Here is a 23,765-nt window from a genome sequence, read left to right on the forward strand (position 1 = left end):
AAATGTGACTAGATTTTCATTGGCGAAAACTAGACTTAAATGCAAGGACTAAAACTCAAACTTAACTAAACAAAAAGAGGACAAGGTTGATTAAATATATTGTTTTAATAGTGTTAACAGTGAATAATGAATGCAGACTCAAAATAATTAAACTAATAATTAAAATTTATTTTGAAAAACACAAAAATGAAAAATCTAATTAAATGCACAGTAAATAAAAAGGAAACAATGGATACGCATATTTATATACATACACGCATATCATTACAGTATTAACATTTTCAATATTAACAAACGGTTTTGTTGCTGGGGGCATTTTGAAAATTTGTGGGGGGGGCAGCATTATCTTACAATGGCTCATTGGACTTTATCACTTTATTTAATAAACAATCCATAGGTTTTTGATTGTATTTAAAAGCAAACTTCAAATCATAATGACATTTTATCAGATATCAGATGTTCACAATAAAAGAAGCAAGAAAAAAATCTAACACATGACAATTCATATTGTAGTGAAAAAAAACTTCATTACATATTCATTACATTAAAAAGAAAAAGAAAGAAAAAAGTGAAGGAATAAAAAACACAGACAGTTTATTCTTGTTTTAGAGTATCAGCTCCCTCATTGATAGTCTGATGTCTTTCCAGTTCAACTCTTCTGGATCTGATGTCATAAACCAGCACAATGAAAGCAGCCACAGCAGCCACGCCCACCAGAGCAGTGACGACCAATCGAATCACAGCTTCAGTGCTTTCACGATAATGGACTTCATCTGAAGAGGGACCTTAAGCACAGAAATATAATTTTACAACTCAGTAAATATAAATGAATATTATCTGAATGTGACACAGATTGGCTCAGTAAATAAACACTAATATCGCTGCTGACGTACCTGAACACAAACGACAGAGATCGGTAATGCAGACGTGTCTGGTCTGGTTGCTGATGGGATTGTTGAGCACACAGCTGTAGGTGTTGTTATCCTGATATTCCACCTCCAGAGGAAGAGAGAGACTGATGCTGAGATCAGACACACTGATGCTGGACAATAAACGGTTTCCTTTGTACCAGGAGAGAGTCACCCTGGTCACATCCATCACTGAACACAGCAGCACACATATTGAGCTTGATGAACATTTTGAACTGTCACTGGTAATGACCGGAAGGGATAGTGGAGCTGCAAAACATGAAATAACAAAAAGAAATAAAGCGCTACAAGTTCCCTTTCAAGAGTACTCTTGTAATGCGTCAATTTAGCTTACGCTATATGGGAAAAACTCCTTTTCTCGAAAATATGAAGCCAAAAATGATCCTTATAATTTTCTATTATATAAAACGCTGTGCAGCCCAGATGGAGCGTAATAGCGTGCTGATTGGCTGTTCTGCGGCAACTGCACGAACCTATGGCAAGGGTGGCTGAGGTATGCACCAATGGGGGCGCTTCGTGCCCAAAAGCACGCCAGACACCACCTAAATTTGCATATTTAGGCTATAAGACCCCATATCATGTCACTCCATCAGCTAGTGATGGCAAAATGAGGCTTCCTGAACCCATAGACAGTAAAAGAAATGGACACAGCGACCCCATAGACTTCACGGAGAAATGGTAGTAGTAATTACCGCGTGGTAATGACGCAATCGTTAGCCGATTTTTTACAAAAACGGCTTCTACAGGGCGATAGTGTAAGATACAAGGTAATAGATTAGATTAGATTAGATTAGATTCAACTTTATTGTCATTACACAAGTACAAGTACAAGGCAACGAAATGCAGTTTAGGTCTAACCAGAAGTGCAATAGCAGCAAGTGCAGGATATACAACGGTTGCATAAGTGCAGGACATGGATATGTACTGAGTATATATAAATATATCTATAAATAGAGAGATGGTTATTACTATAAACAGAATTTACAGGTGAATATGTACAGTGAATAATATACAGATGGTTAATACTATAAACAGAATTTACAGGTGGATATGTACTATGAATATAATATAATATACAGATGGATATTACTATAAACAGAATTTTACAGATAGAGGTATACAATGATATGTTAGGCTAAAATGAGGAATATGGCAGTGGATTAAGGTAGTGCAATAAATTATGGACAGAAGCTATCCGAAAAAAAGTGTAAAAGTGCAGTGGAAAGTGTTTGCATATTACAGTTAGAAGTACGGTGCAAAATACAAATGTAAACAGTTGGTACTGTAAAAACAGTCGGCAGTGCAAATGAGCATAATCCAGTTACGGTGTGGTAGTGCAAAATGAATAAGTAAACAGTTGTTACTGTAATAAACAGTCGGTAGTGCAAATAACAAAGTGAAGGTGGATGTGAGGTAGGAGAGTTATCAGTATATGAGGGGAGTGGATCAGCGGGGGTTTGAGTTCAGTAAAGAGACAGCTCTGGGGAAAAAACTGTTCTTTAGTCTGCTGGTCCTGGTCCGGTGGAGTCCTTGAGGATGCTGCGAGCTCAATGCAGGCAGCGTTTCCTCTGGATGTGTTCGATGGCAGGTAGTGGAGTCCCTGTGATGCGCTGGGCAGTTTTCACCACCCGCTGCAGTGCCTTGCGCTCCGCAACAGAGCAGCTCCCATACCACACTGCCACACAGTTGGTCAGGATGCTTTCTATTGCGCAGCGATAGAAGTTCACCAGGATAGCCGAGGAGAGCTGATTCTTCCTCAGTGTCCTCAGGAAGAAGAGGCGCTGGTGAGCCTTCTTGACCAGGCTGGAGGTGTTGGTCGTCCACGACATGTCCGCCGAGATGTGGATCCCCAGGAACTTGAAACTGGAGACACGTTCAACAGCCATTCCATTGATGTGGATGGTGTCGTGTGTGCCTCTTGACTCCTTCCTGAAGTCCACAATGAGCTCCTTCGTTTTGGTGGTGTTGAGGAGCAGGTTATTTTCGGTGCACCATGTGGCCAGGTGCTGGATCTCCTCCCTATAGGCAGTCTCATCGTTGTTGCTGATGAGACCAATCACCGTAGTGTCGTCCGCAAACTTGACGATAGAATTAGATCCTCACCCGTAGTGGAGTGAGTCTGACAAATGGTGTCTTTAAACGCCTCAGATGTAAAGTTATTCGCTGTCAAAGTGACACCAAAATGAATGGGAGTGAATGGAATGCTAACAGCAGGTGATGGCTTGGTTAGCAATGGCTGCCCCTGAAGTACGCTTTCCGGGTGCTGGATTACCCCCTTGCCTGAACCACTGAGACCTCGCAGCACATTGCTTCACCAAAAGGTTCATTACCCAAAGCTTCATTCATCACTGCTCACTAGTGACACCTACTGTGCAAAGAAATAGCTGACAAATCCATTAATCCTGAGCCAATGACCTGAGCAGAAATTTGTCCATTGCCTGGGTAAAAAATAAAATAGACAACTGCACAAAGACAACTGTCAGACACACTGTTAATTAATTATTCATAAATTGTTTGGATAGTGACAGTATGAACAACAAACGTTTGAGTGCAGTGCTTATGGTGGAGGGATAAAACTAACTGAAACAGAGCAGTCTGGGGTGGGAAATGTGAAGAATTGTCACTGTTTTTTGTGTGCAGTGTGCACAGTTTATTGTGTAGTTTTAGTGTGTAGGGCTTATGGGATTGGGGATGGAGCAAACTGCAGTACAGCAGTTTGGGGTGGGTGAAGGAAGGATTATAATTGATTTTTATTGAGGAACAGAACATTTTTTAAGTGTGTTGGGGTTTAGACGATTCCTCTTCTTGTACAAAACCTCAACAACCTTGGAAAAGATCCTTTCACAAGGAACAGAGGATGTGGTTGAACATAAAAATGACAGTGCCAAGTGTTGAGCCCAATATACTAGTGGATCCCAGTGGCCGCTGGTCAATAGAGGGCGCTGGGGCGCCGCCCCCATCAAAATTCCAGAAATATAGATGTTTACAAAAATGATATAAAAGTGAAATAAAAATAAAATAGTTTACTCATACGATGTGCTGGCTGTTAGTAAGAGCCTCAGCATTTAATAAAAACTGACTTTGATGGGTTAACTATTTTATATGTTCTTCAATATGTTTCATGCGGTTTCATACGTGAGGGATGCCGGACAAATGGATGTCTATCTGAGTCTAAAAATATACGGGCAGCATGTGACCTGAATCTGGTCTCTAATTGGTTCTTAAAGATCCTCCTCCGGACGCAGGTCATTGTGTCCCTGGCGAATCAGAATTGGATGCGTGTTATTTTATCCAATCTGATTGGTTCTCGTCACCTGTCATTCAACTTTAAACTCTTGGCCACTAAAGCGAAAGTGCGCGGGCGACACAGTGATCCAACGCAATTTACAAATCCAGCAGCAGGCCAGTGACAAAGGACGCAGCTGCACTCGGAGCTTCACCTGCGCTTGTTATGAGAAACGTAAGTGGCTGACTGGATATTTTGTTAGCAATGCCCTTTATTGCTTTCCCTGTCTTTTATTTCTAAGTGTCGGTACTGAAGTTTTGTGGACAACAACGGGGGTAAGAGACCTCAAATATCTGACTGAACAATGCAAACTTCCTGACACTACTGAGATGACTGAGTTTAATCAGAGAGTCATTGAGAAATTTGCTGGCCAGAAAGAAAGGAGAGCAAAATGTATGTTCAAGTAGTCAACATGCTTTTTTATTCTTTTGTTTTTCCTTTCCTCATTCAATTATATGTGGGAAATTAATGTGTAAAAAGATAAAAGTGAAGACACTGTTTTCTCCTTAATGCTTGAATTTAGTCAACATGCATCTTGATACTCACAAGCAGGCACGTGCAGGGGGGGGGGGGGGGGGGTGGGTTGGGGGGCTTTGGGTTTTCGAGCCCCTGCCCTTTTTCAAAATGAATCAAAAGTGCCCCTCTCAGACAAATATCAATGATAATATCGGGATGCCAAACTGACCCTCCTGCTTGAGAGAGGAGGTCTGCTCTCAGCGGAACTGGCCAGGGGGTGAGTGCGACAGCTTCACCAGCTCTGGGTACCAAATCTGGTTCTCCCAGCGCGGCGCTATAAGGAGCACCGGGCGGCGCGTCTCCCTGATTTTCGCTATGACCTGGGTCAATAGGGAAATCGGCGGGAAAGCATACAGCGGGAGGCTGGGCCAAGGTTGGGACAGCGCATCCTCGCTTTTGGACAGAAACGTCGGGCAGCGGGCGTTCTCTTTTGTTGCAAAGAGGTCGAGCTCCGCTCTGGCGAATAGACGCCATACCAGCTGGACTGTCTGGGGGTGCAGGGACCATTCTCCTGGGAGAATGAGGCCCCTGGACAGCTTGTCCGGGCCCACATTGAGGTGGCCCGGTACGTGCGCAGCTCTCAGCGAGCGCAGCGAGCTGTGTGGCCACACGAGCAGGCATTCCGTCAGATTGCCCAGACACCTGGACCTGACACCGCCCTGCCGGTTCACGTAGGACACCACCGTGGTATTGTCCGACCGGACCAACACGTGGTGTCCTCGTATAAACGGGAGAAACTGCTTGAGCGCGTTCTCTACCGCTATCATCTCCAAACAGTTTATGTTTAGGAGTTTTTCTCCGCTCGACCAGAGGCCCGAGGCCAGTCTGCCCTCGAAAACGGCGCCCCAACCCGAGGTGGAGGCGTCCGTCAAGATGACTTTGCGGTGTGAGATGGCTCCCATTGTCACTCCCCGCTGGTACCAGTCGGCTACTAACCAGGGCTCTAGGGCTGAAACGCAGCCCTGAGTCACTCTGATCCTGAAGCCTCCGGACGCCCAGGCTCTGTGAGGCACTCGGGCGTTTAACCAGCGTTGCCGCGGGCGCATGCGCATTAAGCCCAGCTGGAGCACAGCTGCAGCTGAGGCCATACGTCCCAGCATCCTCTGAAAAAGCTTGAGAGGTGCGATTTTGCCCGGCCGGAAGTACGCAGCCATGCGCCGAACTTGGCGCGCGCGTAGGGGTGACAGGCGGGCTGACATTGCCGCAGTGTCCAGATTCAAACCCAGAAATGAGGTTGATTGCGTGGGCACTAATGAGCTCTTGGTCCAATTGACCGTGAGCCCCAGGCTGTCCAGATGGCTGAGCAGCATTGCCCTGTGGGCGAGGAGCTCGGCCTCTGATTGCGCCAGGATGAGCCAATCGTCCAGGTAGTTCAATATTCGCACCCCTCGATTTCTCAGGGGAGCGAGGGCCGCGTCCATGCACTTCGTAAATGTACGGGGTGCTAGTGACAGGCCGAACGGAAGGACGGTGTATTGATAAGCCTGGCCGTCGAAGGCGAATCGTAAGAATGGCCTGTGACGCGGCGTTATCTTGATTTGAAAATATGCATCTTTCAAATCTAGGGAAATTAGCCAGTCTCTCGGGCGAATATGCGCGAGGATCTGCTTGGTCGTGAGCATCTTGAACGATCTCCTCATAAGAGCTTTGTTCAGACGCCTCAGATCCAGAATCGGTCTGAGCGACCCATCCCTTTTTGGCACGAGAAAATACCGGCTGTAAAAGCCTGACTCGCTCATAGAATGGGGAACCGGTTCTATAGCCCCTTTGCACAGCAGCGTGGCTATCTCCGCTCGAAGTAGATGTGCTAGTAGGGCGGCGAGTAGGGCGGCGAGCGAACTGCAGAGTGTAGCCGTGCTTCACTGTTCTCAGCACCCATTCTGATACACCTAGAATGGCTTCCCACGCGTTCGCGTGTGCCACACGGGATAGAACGGCCTCCGGGCTCGAAACGCCGCGCTTCGCGGGTTTGACGGCCTGTATAGGAGGGGCGGGCGCGGTGCGCGCGCTCTCTGTGCTGTGGGCCAGCCGATCGCTCTCGATGGCTGGCCGCCTTACACACTGTATCTCTGCCGCTTTGAGCGGGGAATGGCTTGTGTGTGGCCCTACACTCATCGCTCCGGCCACCCTGGGCGGAGAACAAATGGTGTGTGGCGCGGGGCGTAGCGCCTGAGGCATAATGTTCGCGAAAATGTGTGAGCGCGTTTGAGCGGGCACAACTCTTACGCGTGGAACATGACCGGTAAAGAGTGGCTGTGTGACAGCGCGTGTGGTGGCTAGGCGTGGACGCAAACAAGCGGACACGTGACCTAACTCTAGCACTCGAGCGGCCGGTGGCCGCTTTATGTGAGTGGGGGACACGGGGTTTATAGTGCTTGTGTGCAGGGGTGAACACAGAAAAGTGGGCAAATTTACTGCATTTGAAACACATACGGCGTGAGCCGTGCAACCAGAAATAATGCAACTTTTGTGATTTCTCTGGTTCGCCGTAAAAACGGCGGTTATTGACAGGCGAGAGGGCGTTTTTGCCGGCTCGTTGACTTCAGCGCGATCCTAGGCCGGGGGCCCCGAGGGGGAGGCGGCTTACCACGGCTGGAAGAGCGCGATCTGGGGCGGCCGCTCGGTCTTCGCTGAGACGAAGGGGGCCGTGCTGGGCGCTGCGCGGAGCTCGGTGCTGGCTGGTCGCGAGGACGGCGAGCATCGGAGCTATTGCTGGCGCCGGGGCGTCGAGGCAGGAAGAGGTTCATGGCCTGCGTCGTTTTCTGTACTTCAGAGAAACGATCGACGATCCCCTTGACCGCTGGTCCGAAGAGCCCAGACGGGGAGAGCGGGGCGTTTAGGAAGGCCCCGCGCTCTGTTTCTCGCATGTCCGCGAGCGTGAGCCAGAGGTGGCGCTCAGCTACCGTGAGGTAGGCCATGGAGCGTCCGAGGGCCTGTGCTGCGGTCTTGGTAGCGCGGAGGGAGAGATCCGTCGCGCTTCGCAAATCCGTGATCAACTCAGCGTCACAGCTTTTCTCGTCCAGGTCGCGGAGGAGATTGGCTTGGAGGATTTGCAGCACGGCCATAGAGTGCAGAGTAGATGCAGCTTGACTGGAGCCAGCGAAAGCGCGGCCGATCAGTGTAGCGTATTAGGGTTACATATGTAACAGTAATGATTCAATCAGTCATGTGGCAGGATAGACCAAAGTCTGAACACCTCACAGCCCTCGTGACTTGTCTAATCAAATCATACTTAAACAAAGGGCCTGTGTGTTACGCTGATTAGATCCGAACCGCATCATGTAGCCGCAAGAGATTGGAGAGTCGAACTCTTTGGGCGTCGGCCTTCCCCTCTATAAAAACTGGAACCGACCGTCAGCTCTTTGCATTCTCGCCACCACAAGGAACGGACCTCTTGGCATTTAGCCATGGAGGGGAAGACCATCCCTGGTCTTCCCAACCCTGAGAGAAGGCCTCCCCGCACGGAGAGAGAAACCGGCAGACTTCTGGAGTGACTTTCCTTAACTTCAAAGAAGTTCACCTGGGACTCACAAATCCTTAGCGAACTTCCCCGACGATTCGAACTCAGACACTTACACGAGAAGCCGTAGTAATGCAAGTATTCTATTTCACAATCAAACTGCTTGAAAAAGGTTGTCTGAATTATGAATTTATATGAATTTCTTGTGGGCTCTTGCGAAAAGACTGAAGCTGTCTCTCTCTCTCTGTCTGTCTCTCTCTCTCTCTGTCTGTCTCTCTCTCTCTCTCTCTCTCTCTCTCTCTCTCTCTTGTTAATTCTTCTTTCCCTTTTTATTATTCGCTAAGTTTCATGTTTCCTTGTTTGTACCATATTGTTTGTTTTCTCCTACATATATATGCATATTTCCCCGAATGAATCGTAGCTTTGTAAACTGTAGTTGTTTTATTAAAACCCAATGATTGCATTAAATTGAATCTGTATTGTTTTGCTCACAAATTCAAAGTCAATGAGACGTAAGATTTTAGCTACCCATTTAAGCTTGATTTTCTCGTATTACTACTTCAGTGATACAAATTGTGCAAACATAAGAGATATTATTTGTCCTGATCAAACAGATCAATGTTTCTTAAGGTTTGTAAGATTGATAATTGATGAAGAAATCAATTTGGATAAAGGTTACTTTTAAATGATTAAAGGTTCCGTTATACGTAATATTGTCTGTACAACAAGCAAATCATATTCATAGACTCATGAATATTTAGACCATTTGAGTTAATTATTCCCCAAAACTCATTGTTGCTACACATATATATTTAAATTAAAAATTAGCTCAATAGGGAATTGTGGGTATTAATATTTAGGGATTTATGATTAATCATAACGGGTTATAATCTAATCACCAATCTCCAAAATCACCCAAAATGGGAATACCTCACCTCGGTATTTATGCAATATAATATATATAAATATGGTTAACAACAATTTATTGTAATTAACTACAGATATATCTATATTAAATAATCACAGAATAAACTCAAGGGAGTTGATTCAAAATTCCTCTCCGTTCCGTTTAAAGGACGAGCGGAGATTCTTTATCAACTCACCAGGTCTATTCTTCCTACCCACTTTTCAGGAAGTTTATCCCTCTGGCCACAAAGGACAAACTTTCCGAGTTATGGTATTAATTAAAGCATTCAACGATGCTTATAAGAGCTCGTAGCTTAGATCTGACATTAAAGGGACTCGTGTTCCGTGAGCAAACAATGACAATCAAAACGTGAATATCATGGTTTTAATAAAGATTACTACTACGATTACACATGACCACATAAAGAATACATGTATTTACAGAATAGTGGAAAGTAAAGAGGAGGATGAAGGGAAGGGAAAGGAAAGGAAGGAGGGTAAGATCGTGTCCGATCCGACACCTTCCCAGACAAAACCATTGGAGCCAGCAAGAAATATCACCTTAAACAGGGGTACAATCTTTAAAACGCATCTAAATTTCGGTAGAATTGATACTTGCATGGTTTCTTGGTGTTGTGTAAAGCAAGATATGTGCGTTGGCGTTTCTCAGAGAGTTTGCGCGCTGAAGCGCTCTCTCCGTTTGGTTCTTCCAGAGCTTCGTTGGTCCGCGGGACTTTTAAAGGTGTCGTCTTGGAAGGGAAAGTTCATCTTGTCCAGCTAAGTGCGTCCGCTGACTGCGTCGCGGAGCGCGTCGATCTTCAAAGGAAACATCAGCTTGGCTGGACCGCGCCGGCTCGCAGGTCGAAAACCCGCGAGCCGCGCTGATGAGATGGGAGGAAAAGGGAATTTGTCTCGTCCGGGGTCCTTGCAAGATGACTGAGCAACAATGTGTAGGTGTTTCTGTCCTTAAAGGCCAATTTATACTTCTGCGTCGAGTGCACGCAGAGGGTACGGCGTACCCTACGCATAGACGCGTTGGATACGCCGTACCCTACGCCGTAGCCTGACGCGCACCTCTCCAAAAATGTAACAACGCGTCAATTCTACGCGGACCGCAAGCGCTGTGATTGGTCTGCCAGAACCCTTCCCTCAGGACAATAAATAAATAAAAAATCTGCGATAGGAGTGTGTGTGTGTGTGTGTGTGTGTGTGTGTGTCAAGAAATGGGATGATTGTTCCTTACGACTACTATAACACAATATTTTGCAGTCCAGCGATTCTTTATGGTAGTAAATAAATACATAGATCCGCTGAGTATAGTTTATTTATTTTCTCATTAAAACCAAAGATGTTAATCAGTAATTGTATACCATGAACAGGGACACATTAGGGTATATTTCGTGAATGAAGTCTCCGCAACAGCAATCGATTGCTCGAGCCACCGTTGCTGAAAACAGCGGCCACGAGCTCTGCATGATTTCACAAACACATTCCAGCGCCAGATCGCCTTATTTAACTTTACTAATCAACTAGAGATGCTTAATTTGTATTAGATACAACAACTCAAGCTGCAAGAAAAGACGCTCTCTCACTGCTGCTGATACTCCGACATGAATGCACAGCAACAAACTGCTTCTTCTTCGGCTGTTGTCTTGATTACACCAACATGCCCGAGGACACTGCCTACTAGCTCCTGCATGTGGAATTGCACATTGACGCAGACAACAGCGCAGAAGTATAAATGCTCACGACGGCGTCGGCTACGCGCGTACACTACGGCGTACTCTCGACGCAGAAGTATAAATGGGCCTTTAACGTCCATTAACTACGCCCACTTTCCCTGCGGCCACCAATCGTTGGTGTGAATTTCAGGCGGGAGAGAGTTTCTTTGTTCGGACTTTATTACTCAATGGAATGTTGTTGCTGGAAGCCAGAACTAGTAAAGTTTCACTCCCAAAAGGACTCACATATTAGCGGTACATCTCATAATCATATACTTTGTACCATTGACTAAGACACAGAAAAAGGAACATTTAGACATCCGATATGCCTTGGTTTACAGACATAAAGGCAGTGCATCTTCTATACAGAGCAATTTGGAGCGTTTAAGATGGCTCTTACATCACGCAAGCATAAGAAATATAGGGAGCATGCATACACTTAAGAACTCATCATATATGTAATTTCTGGGATAGTTTAATTAAAGGCTAAATAGAGGGGAATGCTTGTGTGTGTGTGTGTGTGTGTGTGTGTGTATTAGAGTCACACGACCCATGGCCCCTCCAGACTGAGGGGTGAGGGAACTGTTCTGGCTGATTAACATCTGATTGAAGTTCAGAAAGGGCCATCAGGTCTCTCCTGGTCATCTTCTAGCTGGCCATTAAACAGTTGGAGGCGCAATTTGGCTCAGACGCGCCGGAGCCAGTGGGCCAGAAATGTCATTTATATGCAGAGCTGTTTGGAGGAAAGCATCTCTGATCACTTTGATCCTAGCTGGGAAACGCTCCAGACGCTACATCAGCGATGACGTCACTCTGCAGGCCTTAGACGGGAGGGCAGCCTTTGAGCACCAACCAGAAGGCGGGCAAAGGTGCGCTGCGACCGCCTCTTCCACCGGAGGGATAGCATTGTAGCCTTTCTCAGCCGCGCCGTCAACTTGTGAGAGCGTCGAAGAAGCCTGAGACGAGACCCTCGCGGAGAATGGCGCGTTCCAGGACTTTGCGAGCTCCTCGTGAAGCTCTGGCAGAAAAGGTGCAGTCCTGGAGGTGGGCGCACGGCGGCGACTGTTTAGGAAGCATCCGTCAAGTCGATTCGGCGCTGCCACCTTGGGCGGGGCCCATTCGAGGCCAAGCTTCTCGACAGCCCGGGTGAGAAGGCGCAACAGTTCGGCGTCCTCACCCGCTCGAGAGCGTCCGGAGGCTCGGACTGAAGAGGTCGCGGAAGACCATTCCTCGCTGTCGGAAGCCATGATGGAGCAGCTGTCGGCGCGTTCCGCGGCCGCATCCGCCTCATCCCCGGAGGCGGCAACAGAAAAGGCGGCCTGGGGTGGGGGCGGGGAAGGCGAGAGTGAAGCGGGCGGGAAGGGTTCCGGCGAGCTTCTCTCAGCGAACTCCGGAGTCCGCTGCGAGCGGCGCTTCTTTCTGCGCGGCTTAGCAGAGACTGGAGGGATGTCGTCCTCGAACTGATCGAGTCGAGCCCGCAGGGTCGACATCGTCAGTTCCTCGCACTCCGGACATCCGCCGGCGAGAAGTGCGGCGGCGGCGTGATCACGGCCCAGGCAGAAAGCGCAGATCACATGGCGGTCCCCGGAACTGAGCTGCGCGTGACACGAGCCGCAGGTGGAACGAGACATTTTGGAACAAACGCTCGGCTCTTTTTGAGAAAGTGTGACGCAGCGGCGACAACACTGAGCGAAAAAAAGGATATGGGCTGCCGGATAGCAGAGCAGGCACGGATGGCTGAATGTGGCGCGATGCTGCCGGCTTCTTCAGGCACTGTCCTCTGCTTGCTCGTCTGCACGATCACGGCGGCGGGTTCCAGATCCAGCGATGCGAAGGGCTTCGCTGAAGAAAAGAAAATCGAATATGCAGCCCGTGAGCCCTGCTTATATACACGTGGCCACGCCCCACCTGTAGGCAAATGAAGCCAGGTGGGCGCGTAGCGCCCTCATTGGTCGCCACGTCACGCGGGCTCACCGATAGGCTGCTGCAGTTGCCAGCAGAGCAGCCAATAGCACGCTGGAATAGCCTGCTATGGTCTGCCAGGCTGCCGCACTGCGTTGACAATGTTACAAAATTAAGGATAATTTTGCGGCCGCCCCAGATCGCGCTCTTCCAGCCGTGGTAAGCCGCCTCCCCCTCGGGGCCCCCGGCCTAGGATCGCGCTGAAGTCAACGAGCCGGCAAAAAGGATAATTAAGGATAATTTTGGGGTTTTCAGAAATCTCGAAGAAAGAATACTTTCCCGATGCGTAAGGAACTTACGCACTACGAGAGAACCTCTCGTAAGAGAACTGTGATACTCTTTTCAAGATTCTTTGATTAATAAAAAGTTAAAAAGAATACAATGTCATAATATTTCACAATATTAGGCTACTGTTTTTTCTGTATTTTTGATTAAATAAATGCAGGCTTGATGAGCATAAGGATATATATACATACATATATATACATACATACATACATACATGAATACATACATATATATATATATATATATATATAATGTGTATTAGATTAGATTCAACTGTATTGTCATTACACAAGTACAGGTACAAGGCAACGAAATGCAGTAAGAGGCTGGTTCGCCCGAACAGGGACGAACAGGGTATATATATATATATATATATATATATATATATATATATATATATATATATATATATATATATATATATATATATATATATATATATATATATATATATATATATATATATATATATATATATCATTTCTTTACATATTGCCCCTTTTTTACATTTGAGCCCCTGCCCCTGACGAACTCTCTGCACGGCCCTGCTTACAAGGCTTTTATAGATCCAATCTCAACACTTCTTTTAAGTGTCTATAATGAAGAAATCGAATATGCAGCCCGTGAGCCCATTATGAAGCATTGACTACAGGTTCTCTACCTCCAACGTTATACCATGCACGCATTTCTTTAATCCATAAATCTAGCATGGACCCTCTAGAACCAGGTTCATATAGACCCATAAGCCTTTTGAACGTAGATAACAAAATTTTGGCAAAGATCTTAGCCATGCGTTTGGAAAAGGTCCTTCCAACTGTTGTGTCACCAGACCAAACTGGATTTGTTAAAGACAGGCAGTTGTTTTTCAACATCAGGCGACTGTTCAACATTATCTACACTCAAAATCCAAATAAAGAAGTATCCGAAATATTGATCTCACTAGATGCAGAGAAGGCCTTCGACAGGGTCAAGTGGGATTTTCTCTTCTCGGCCCTGTCGAGGTTTGGATTTGGCCCCTACCACATTTCTTTAATTCAGCTGCTCAGCCTAAAGCATGTGTTCACACAAATAATATGGACTCTTGCTCTTTTCCTCTTCACCGTTCAACACGACAAGGCTGCCCTTTATCTCCCTTGTTGTTAGCGCTAGTCATAGAACCTCTTGCTATTTTGCTGCGCTCTACAGGGAATTATAAGGGGATTGTAAGAGGAGATAAGGAGCATAAAGTGTCATTATATGCGGACGATCTGCTTCTATATATTTCAGATCCATCTCTGTCTCTACCAAAAATGATGACCATGCTATCTGACTTCCGTAAAGTGTCAGGATATAAAATTAACATGTCAAAAAGCATATTGTTTCCAATCAGCTCTAGGGCAAAAGATCAAGTGCATACGCTTACCCCTTTTCCCTTCGCTGTTTCAGATTGTTTCAAATATCTCGGAATAAATATCACACAGGAAATATCTGGCCTCTTCAGCAAAAATTTCATGAACCTATGGAGCAACAGATCTAAGGAGGTGGTCTAATCTCCCGATCTCTCTCGCTGGCCGAATTAATATTATCAGAATGAATGTTTTACCGAAATACTTATTTTTACTTCAGTGTGTTCCAATTTTGATTTATACGAATTTTTTTTACAAAATAGATTCTTTAGTTGCGTCCTTTATTTGGAATAAAAAGACACCAAGAATTAAAAAAGCCTTTTTACAAAGACCCAAACCCATAGGAGGAATGGGATTGCCAAGCTTCCGGCTCTATTATTGGTCCTGCAATATTCGATGTATGTCACTTTGGAATGGACCTCTCAAACCTGATTGGGAGCAGATGGAAAATCAAACTTTTTCTCCTAATACATTGAGATCATTGAAACATTATACCTCTGATCTTTCTAAATTTAAAGCTCAGAATCCTGTTGTGTCTCACTCACTAAAAATTTGGTCTCAGATCAGAAGACATTTTCAGTGGAATCAATGTTCAATCCTTACACCAATAACTGGTAATCAAGCACATAGGCTGTTTTCAGGTCAAACATTTCAGCAATGGGACCTTAAAGGAGTGCACACAATTAAAGATCTCTTCATTGACAAAATATTTCCAACATTTGAACAATTAACACATAAATTTAATATTGAGAACAAAGACTTTTTTAAATACTTGCAAGAGCGCAACTTCACTAAAGTAACATTTCCCTCTTTTCGCAATCAGCCTGAAATATGTCCTATGAACAATGTATTATTGAACAATCCACTCAAAAAAGGATCTATTTCTAGAATATATAATTACCTTTCACAGATAGATTGTACAACTACACTAGACCATATAAAGGATGAGTGAAGACTTAGGACTAATCATCACAGGCGTCCAATGGATCGAAACTCAAGAGCGGGTCCACTCCTCTTCAGTTTGTATCAGACATGGTCTGCTGCAGTTTAAAATCCTGCACGATTACACCTTTCCAAACAAAGACTGTCCAGGATGTTTCCAGGAGTGGAAACATCCTGGACAGGATGTTAATATAAAATTAACATGTCATGTCTCTTGTGAACGTTGTGGCTATGCCCCTGCTTCATTGTCACATACATTTTGGAACTGTCTCCACATCACTCTCTATTGGTCTAAAATAACTGAGACTTTGTCAGCTATTTTTAATGTTAGACTCCCAGCAGATCCAGTAATGTCACTATTTGGTGTTGTACAGATATACATTTGAACAGCTCACAAATTAATGTATTGTGTTTTGTGATGTTGCTAGCCAGACGTCTAATTTTAATAAACTGGAAAAACAAAATTCCTCCTACTCATCAAAACCTTCTTAGAGATGTAATGCAATATTTACAATTGGAAAAAAAATTAAATATTCTTTAAGGAAGAAAGAACAAACATTTTACTCAATTTGGTAACCTTTTATTAATTATTATAATAAGTAATTTTGGATGACCCTCCTAATGCCTGATTCAATATATTTTTACTTAATACTTCAAGTGTGTGCAGGTTTTTTTTACATTCATACATATACAAATTGTATATACGTAAGTGATTTGTATAAAACTGTTGGAAAATGGTAATTAAAATAACTGGAAAAAAAAGTTTGTCGAGACAAACTTTAAGTTGGCTTGAAAAAGTTTAGCCAGAAAGTTTGAAAAGTTTGCAGTTTAAAGTTTGAAATAGTTTGAAAAGTTTAAAGTTTGAAATAGTTTTAGTTTTAGTTAGTAGTTTAGACCTGCTATGCGGTTGCTAGGGTACTCAGGTGGTTACTAGAGTGGTTGCTTTGCAATTGCTAGGGTACTCAGGTGGTTACTAGAGTGGTTGCTTTGCAATTGCTAGGGTCCTTGGGGTGGTTGCTAGGGTGTTGCTATGCAGTTGCTAAGGTACTTGGTGTGGTTGCTAGGCAGTTGCTAGGGTACTCAGGTGGTGCCTAGAGTGGTTGCTATGCGGTTGCTAGGGTACTCGGGGGGGTTGCTAAGGTCTTGCTATGTGGTTGCTAGGGTACTCAGATGGTTGCTATGCGGTTGCTAAGGTACTTGGTGTGGTTGCTAGGGTGTTGCTAGGGTACTTATGTGGTTGCTAGAGTGGTTGCTATGCGGTTGCTAGGGTACTCAGGGTGGTTGCTAAGGTCTTGCTATGTGGTTGCTAGGGTACTCAGGTGGTTGCTATGGGGTTGCTAAGGTACTTGGGGTGGTTGCTATGCGGTTGCTAGGGTACTCTGTGGTTGCTAGGGTCTTGCTATGTGGTTGCTAGGGTACTCTGGGTTGTAACTAATGTATTGCTACGTGGTTACTAGGGTACTCAGGTGGTTGCTTGGGTGGTTGCAATGTGGTTGCTAGGACACTTGGGTGGTAGCTATGGTGTTCTGGGTGGTTGCTACGCAGTTGCTAGGATGTTTTGCGGTTGCTAGGGTATTCTGGGCAGTTGCCTCAGTGTTCTGGGTGGTTGCTATGAGATGGATAGAAATAGTCAGATGATAGATAGATAGATAGGCCGATACAAGGCTGCTGCGTTCGCCAATATTTTTTTCCCTGCATTATTTACAGACAGGCGTCCACAGGCAGCTCTCACCGTCTTCAAACTGTCTTGCTCTCCCGCGCAAATTAATCAAAATCAATTGAGAATTGACACGATGGTAAAAGGTTGAAAGACTGAAGTTTCACGTGGAGCATTGGGAGATTTTTTCCTGAATTACCACTGGTGTTGCTCTACAAGAGATTAAGTTAAAGGTAGGGTAGGTAAGAATGATCTAAAACACTTTGGTCCAAATTTTTTTAAACTTTCTTTATATGTCAATACATAATTAAAATGTAAGTACTCTGAAAAAGAGATTATAAAAATCGAGTGACTTTAGACTTTTTAATCTGCAATAAACCGGGACGAAACAAGTGATTGGCTTGGGCGACTGTCACTCTCTCTCGCTACCATGGCTACCACCCCTTTTGCTACATGATCTGCCCACATGCGCGCACCCCAGTGTTGCCAAGTCGGGCTACTTCAACACTGTTGCCGCGGGCTGTTTTTCATGTCCGCGGGTTGAAGCGATCCCAATTATGTGATATTTTGCCCCGGGATTTGTGAATTTTAGCAGGCAGCCCTACCAAAAAGACACATATTTTACCCCCCAAATGCGATTTTTACCGGAGAAACATGATTGGGCTTGTTTTGGGCTAGTTTTGAGTAGCAATTGGGTGGATTTTGTTGTGAAAACCTGGCAACCCTGGCGCACCCGTTTGATATGAGGAGTTCAAGAGGCTGTATTTCTGCTTGACAGGTAATCTTTTATTTTGATTATTTTTTTGGTTTATGTTTTCATGAAGCATGTCTCACTAGCACACGTAGCTGCCTAATATAGCTAACATAACATTACTTAGCATAAAGTTACAATGTTATACACTCAGGGCCGGCCCTGACCAATTTGCTGCCCTAGGCAAGATTTTACTTGGTGCCCCTTGTAAGGTTTAGCACTACATGTTATCAGTCTAAGTTGTGGAATTACTACTGTTTTATTTTTGTAATGCATTGATGTTTTTATTTTTATTTTCATTGTTATTGTTTTATATGATGTCCAGTCCATTCTACCCCGTCATTATGTTCATGATATTATTATTATTATTATTTTATTTTTTAAAAGGCTGATGATAGTTAAACTATACAAAAATAGCACCTACGCCACATTACAGCCTAAACACAAATAGCAAGAGTAATAGCATCCAGCATTCATGCACAAACTATGCATTGAGAACTAGCAAAAGTGTTTGTTTTCCAGTAGATGGCAGCAATCTTCCACTAAACTATGCACATTCATGTTTTCACCATGAATTAAACTGAGAAATATAGATATTTAATGTGAATTTTAAATAAAATGTTGCTATTTTAAATAAACCTGTATTTAAATATCATTACTAATTTTGGCAAATGCATTTTAAAATTGCCATATGTCATCTTAAAACTGCACAACTGTAGAGTAAAAACATTAGGCTATTAAAAAAGTGATATTGCATGCATTTTTATCTACAAAATCACACTGGCTGTGGCCTCTGGAGAACCCAGAACAGCTGTGCTTGCATAAAGTTTAAGGTAAAACTGGAATTAATTAGCGAACATAAGTATTTTACTACTATGCAATTAAATAAACTGTACATTCATTAGCCTACATCACTGTACCTCACTTTACACTGCAAAAAAAGCTCTTCTTATTTAGTTTTTTTTTTCTTGTTTCCAGTCCAAATATCTAAAAATTCTTAAATCAAGATGTATTTACTAGTAAAATGACAGATATTTTTAGATATTTTTCTTTTCTTGTTTTCTAAGGGGAAAAAACACTCAAAATGAAGTGAGTTTTTGCTTAAAACAAGCTAAATTATCTGCCAAATGGGGTGAGAAAAAATATCTTGTTTCTGTTTGGGACAGAAACAAGAAACAAGATTTCAATCAGAAACTAGATTATTTTTCTCACCCCATTGGCAGATCATTTAGCTTGTTTTAAGCATAAACTCACTTAATTTTAATTTTATTTTCAAGAAAACAAGAAAATATATCTTATGTCATTTTACTTTCTAGTAAATGCATCTTAATTTAAGAAGTTTTAGATATTTAGACTAGAAACAAGACAAAATACTAAGTAAGAAGAGCATTTTTGCAGTGTTTCCCTTATCTTGCCTGCATCAGAGGGCTTCTGTCTTTTTTGATACTACAATTCGGCCATCCATCATAAATTATCAGGCAACTTTCACCGTGTCTACACCTGGCGCGAGCGGCCAAGCACCCTAAAAAATTAAAGCAATCCTGTCTACATTATGCGGCGAGAGGCGACGCGACACAACAAATTCCCAACGTTAAACCGATCGCGCGTTATATTTCTGACGCACTTCAAGTAGCTCGGCGGGGGAGATTGATGAGGCAGACCGGGAAGATGCGGGGGACTTAGTTAAGTTCATATTAATAAAATAGTATCAGCAATACATTTTGGCGCCCCTATGGATGAATGGCGCCCCTAGCATTTGCCTATTCCGCCTATGCCACGGGCCGGCCCTGTATACACTTAGCGAGCCATTAGTAGAGATGATAAATACTCAATATGCTTAGCTCAAGTTGATCGCTGTCGTGTTGAATTTCGCAAAATGTAACTTTAGATAACAAAATGCATGTGTAAAAGCTAGTACACCGCATCCAGGAACTTTTTTTAGAACTAAGTTAGCTTTAGCTACTACCCTCTGTCTAAACTCTTTTACCATGTTCACCGGGAACTTTACCTGCACGTTTATTTCGGCCCTTGGTTTGTTTTTATATTCTCTACCTATGTTTACTGATGTTTTTATCTTGTATCTGTGTGTGTCGTAGACACTGTGTTGTGTGTGTATTTTAAACTTTACCAGTATCGTTATTCTAGCTTGATAGTGAGTACTAAAAGACATCTTATTTGTTTATATTCATAATAATAAAGTTAGATTTTTTTATTACATGTGATTCTGACATAAAGTCACTACATGCACTTCGCTCCTTCTTCTCCGTTAGTCTCAGGTAAATAGACTTCAAGCTTCAGAGCGGTCGGCGACTCGGCGTAGCGCGTTCATGTGTTTTGGGGGCATGGCTTTGGAAAGAGCCCAGAAGGGAGAAGGTGGAGTGAATGGAAATAATGAGCTGTCTTTAAAACAGTCGTGAGAGGTCTACATACACTCAATTTTTATACTTTCTTTATCAGAGTACTTACATTTTAATTATATATTGATATATAAAGAAAGTTTAAACAAATTTGGAAAAAAAGTTTTTTAACCAAATCTTACCTACCCTACCTTTAAGTGCACCTACACTCTAAAAAATGCTGGGTTAAAAATAACCCAAGTTGGGTTGAAAATGGACTAACTCATCTATTGGGTTGTTTTAACCCATCAATTGGGTTGTTTTAAGCAAGCATTTAACCCAACCGCTGGGTCAAAACAACCCAATTGATGGGTTAGTCCATATTCAACCCAACTTGGGTTATTTTTAAGCCAGCATTTTTTAGAGTATAACCATGAAAGGACTAGGTTGTAAATAGTTTTAAAATTAAGTACAGTACAGTCACTGTGCACTTTATTATGCTGCTTGCTTGTTGATACTGTGCTTAAATATTTATTTTCAGAATTTATTTTCACCACTGAACTCTTTTTTTTCTTGTTCTACCTCAGCTGTTTTTACTATTTGTTAAATATATATATTTTTTAGTTCAATAAATGTTCCTTTTTTAAATTTTAAATTATCATCATGATCATTGTGTCATTTTTATGTTGTAAATTGAGAGCGCAAAAGCAGTATCGGCTCCAAATATCGGCTCAAGAAAATCGGCAGCCCGTATCGGTCATCGGCTAAGGCTGATAAAAAAAAAAAACGGTATCGGCACTAAAAACTCCATATCGGTCGATTCCTAGTTGCTATGCGGTTGCTAGGGTACTCGGGTGGTTGCTAAGATCTTGCTATGTGGTAGCTAGGGTGCTAGGGTGGTTGCTATGCGGTTGCTAAGGTACTTGGGGTGGTTGCTATGCGGTTGCTAGGGTACTCTGTGTGGTTGCAAGGGTCTTGCTATGTGGTTGCTAGGGTACTCGGGTGGTAACTAAGGTATTGTTGCGTGGTAAATAGGGTACTCAGGTGGTTGCTAGGACACTTTGGTGGTAGCTATGGTGTTCTGGGTGGTTGCTACGGAGTTGCTAGGGTATTCTGGGCGGTTGCCACGGTGTTCTGGGTGGTTACTATGAGATGGAGAGAAATAGTCAGATGATAGATAGAAAGATAGAAATAGTCAGATGATAGAAATAATCATATGATAGATAGAAATAGTCAGATGAAAGATAGAAATAGTCATATGCCGAGTCAGAACAGTTTGAAGGTCTAGTCTGAGTTTGGTAGATGTAGCTTGAACAGTCTAGGAGGTTCGTTTTTTAGTCTAAGAAGAAAATAAGTTTAAGTACAATATCAGTAAGTTGGCTCTTTCAAGCCAACTGACACAACTCTGACACTTCTACTACTCCTGACACTTCTCTGTAACGCCACAACAACCACAAGGTGGCGCGAGTTTCGAACCTGAAGCGACGTTCAGACCGAACCGATGACGTTTCCATTGGTCACGTGATTTCTCCGTTAGCAGCAAAAGCCTCGAATCAATCGGGGCTTCATCTGGCACGCCCATTTATTCTCTACACACCAGCTCCGACGCCTTGGTTCAAATGTCACATTACTACCTTCATCGAACTCACCCTTCGCTGATCTCCGGTATTGTGAAGTCACCGCCGTTGTTAAACCTCCAGCGGAACCAGCTCTGCTTCTCTGAGGATGCTGGATTCCTTCTCTGGACTCAGCCCTTGCTGTTCCATCTGCGCCATCCGGCGTGTTTATATCCTTTATTATCCTTGTGTGTGTAACGTTATCTCGCCCGTCAGCTCGTGTGTGTGTTGCAGCGGCGAACACACACACTCACACTGACAAAAGAGCTGACGGGCGTTATTGCAAATGCCTCGCCATTCCTCAGCGGGGATCCCCACATCATCTGTGTCTGTGTCTCGGCTGGACCACGCTGAAGTTGCCCGGAGTGCGATGAGATGGCACTACCGCCCAGCTTCGATGCAGATTCCGTTCTGTTGTACTGAACTACTTTGTACTACCCCATTGTAAAAGAGTTCATTACACAAAGCTTTTCAATAGCAACATTTTATTTTTTTAAAAGAAAAAATTCTTAAAATAATTTAAAAAATGTGTACGTTGGATTCAGCCATCTGGTGGTCAAATCAATCAGACTGGGACCTGACCTGTTAGCAACTTAGGTCGTTGGCAATGGGAAATTGCATTGCAACCAGCAAAGTTGCTAACTTAGTTAGTTAGCAACTATGGTTTTGGGAAACGCACCCCAGACTGGGTAAACCCAGCCTGATCTGCCAGCGATTTATTTCGTCCGGCAACGTTCAATCTTAAATTGAGCTTGGTCTGGTGATAGCCAGACAACAAATCAATGACAAATAAATGTCACAAAAATACAATCTCCCATTACAACCACTTGTTTTACATCTAGCTCTGCAACTGATACTTTATTGTATTGTATTTTGTGTTATTTTTAAATAAATAAAAGTCACTGTCTAATGTCTGTGTATTGGCACTCAAATAAATTTAAATGATTTTATAAATAAAAACTGCAATCTTTCTATTTTAAACATACTTCAGTCCTGGCTTCATTTCATAATAAAATGAACATTTGGATTCATAAATCATTTATTGTTTTAAAAATCAATGTATTACAGTAAGGAATACTAGCTAATGCACATTCAAAAGTAAACAAACTATACCTCAATATATTTTAAGTAAATGAGTACAGCTTGAGAAGTATTTATAAATATAATTTCAAATTCAAATATAGAAACCATCTTTAAATATGGATAATTAAGAATAATTTACCATTCACAATATGAAAAGGACATCATATATTATACTCTCTACTCACCATAAACGGTAACACTGAATCTCTTGATTATCTCCTTACTCCCAACAATGGTGCTTAGTTCATAAGGTCCAGAGTCTGTGGTTCTGGTGTTTGTGATGGTCAGAGACCCATTCTGATCCAGTTTCAGTCTGTATTTGAATCTGTCATCATTATCATATTCAGGAATGTTTGCTTTAGCTATGCGAGTGCTGTTAAATCTCCACTCCATAAAATCATCTATCTGTATGTCAGTAAGACCAGAGTTTAGAGTGACAGAATCTCCCTCCATCACTGACTTAATTTCATCTGAATCACCGAGCACACCTACAGAACAAGATCAAAAGGCTTACATAAGTTACATAATGCAAATCTTCTTAACAATTTTATAGTATTATAACTTGTGATAAAACTATTGTCCTAAAAATAGATGTATAACTTACCAACCAGATAAAACAACAAAGGCAAAACAAATGTGCGCCTCATTTCAGTCTCCGATTATCACTTTACAACTGAAACAGATGTGACTTTATTTTAAGATAATTTATATGTTCATTATTGTGAAGCTGATGTGTATCTCACATAAAGCCCTTTGGCCAGTGAAAATGAACGACGACAGCCTGAGCCTGTCACCACTAATATGTGTGTGCTTTCATGTGGACTTGTCCAGGCTGCGGTTGTAACATGAGGTGACATCTGTTTAACCAATGAGAATTGTAGAGAGGCTGGTCTGGTTCTCCTCCTGTAGAGAGAGGGTCCTTCTGGT

General features: G+C 43.2%; 1 protein-coding gene across 1 annotated transcript; it reads right to left on the reverse strand.

Annotated features, from left to right (window-relative positions):
• Positions 1 to 88: 88 nt before the first annotated feature.
• LOC307120689 (CD48 antigen-like) lies at positions 89 to 23,643 on the reverse strand. Its single transcript, XM_079807825.1, has 4 exons — positions 23,443 to 23,643; positions 23,024 to 23,326; positions 894 to 1,178; positions 89 to 785 (listed from the first exon to the last, which is right to left on the reverse strand). The coding sequence occupies exons 1-4, from the start codon at positions 23,483 to 23,485 to the stop codon at positions 595 to 597; spliced, it is 822 nt and encodes a 273-aa protein (XP_079663951.1). The 5' UTR covers positions 23,486 to 23,643; the 3' UTR covers positions 89 to 594.
• Between the last annotated feature and the right edge of the window lie 122 nt (positions 23,644 to 23,765).

Source organism: Gobio gobio (assembly GCF_949357685.1).
Source record: "Gobio gobio genome assembly, chromosome: 24".
Lineage (NCBI taxonomy): Eukaryota > Metazoa > Chordata > Actinopteri > Cypriniformes > Gobionidae > Gobio > Gobio gobio.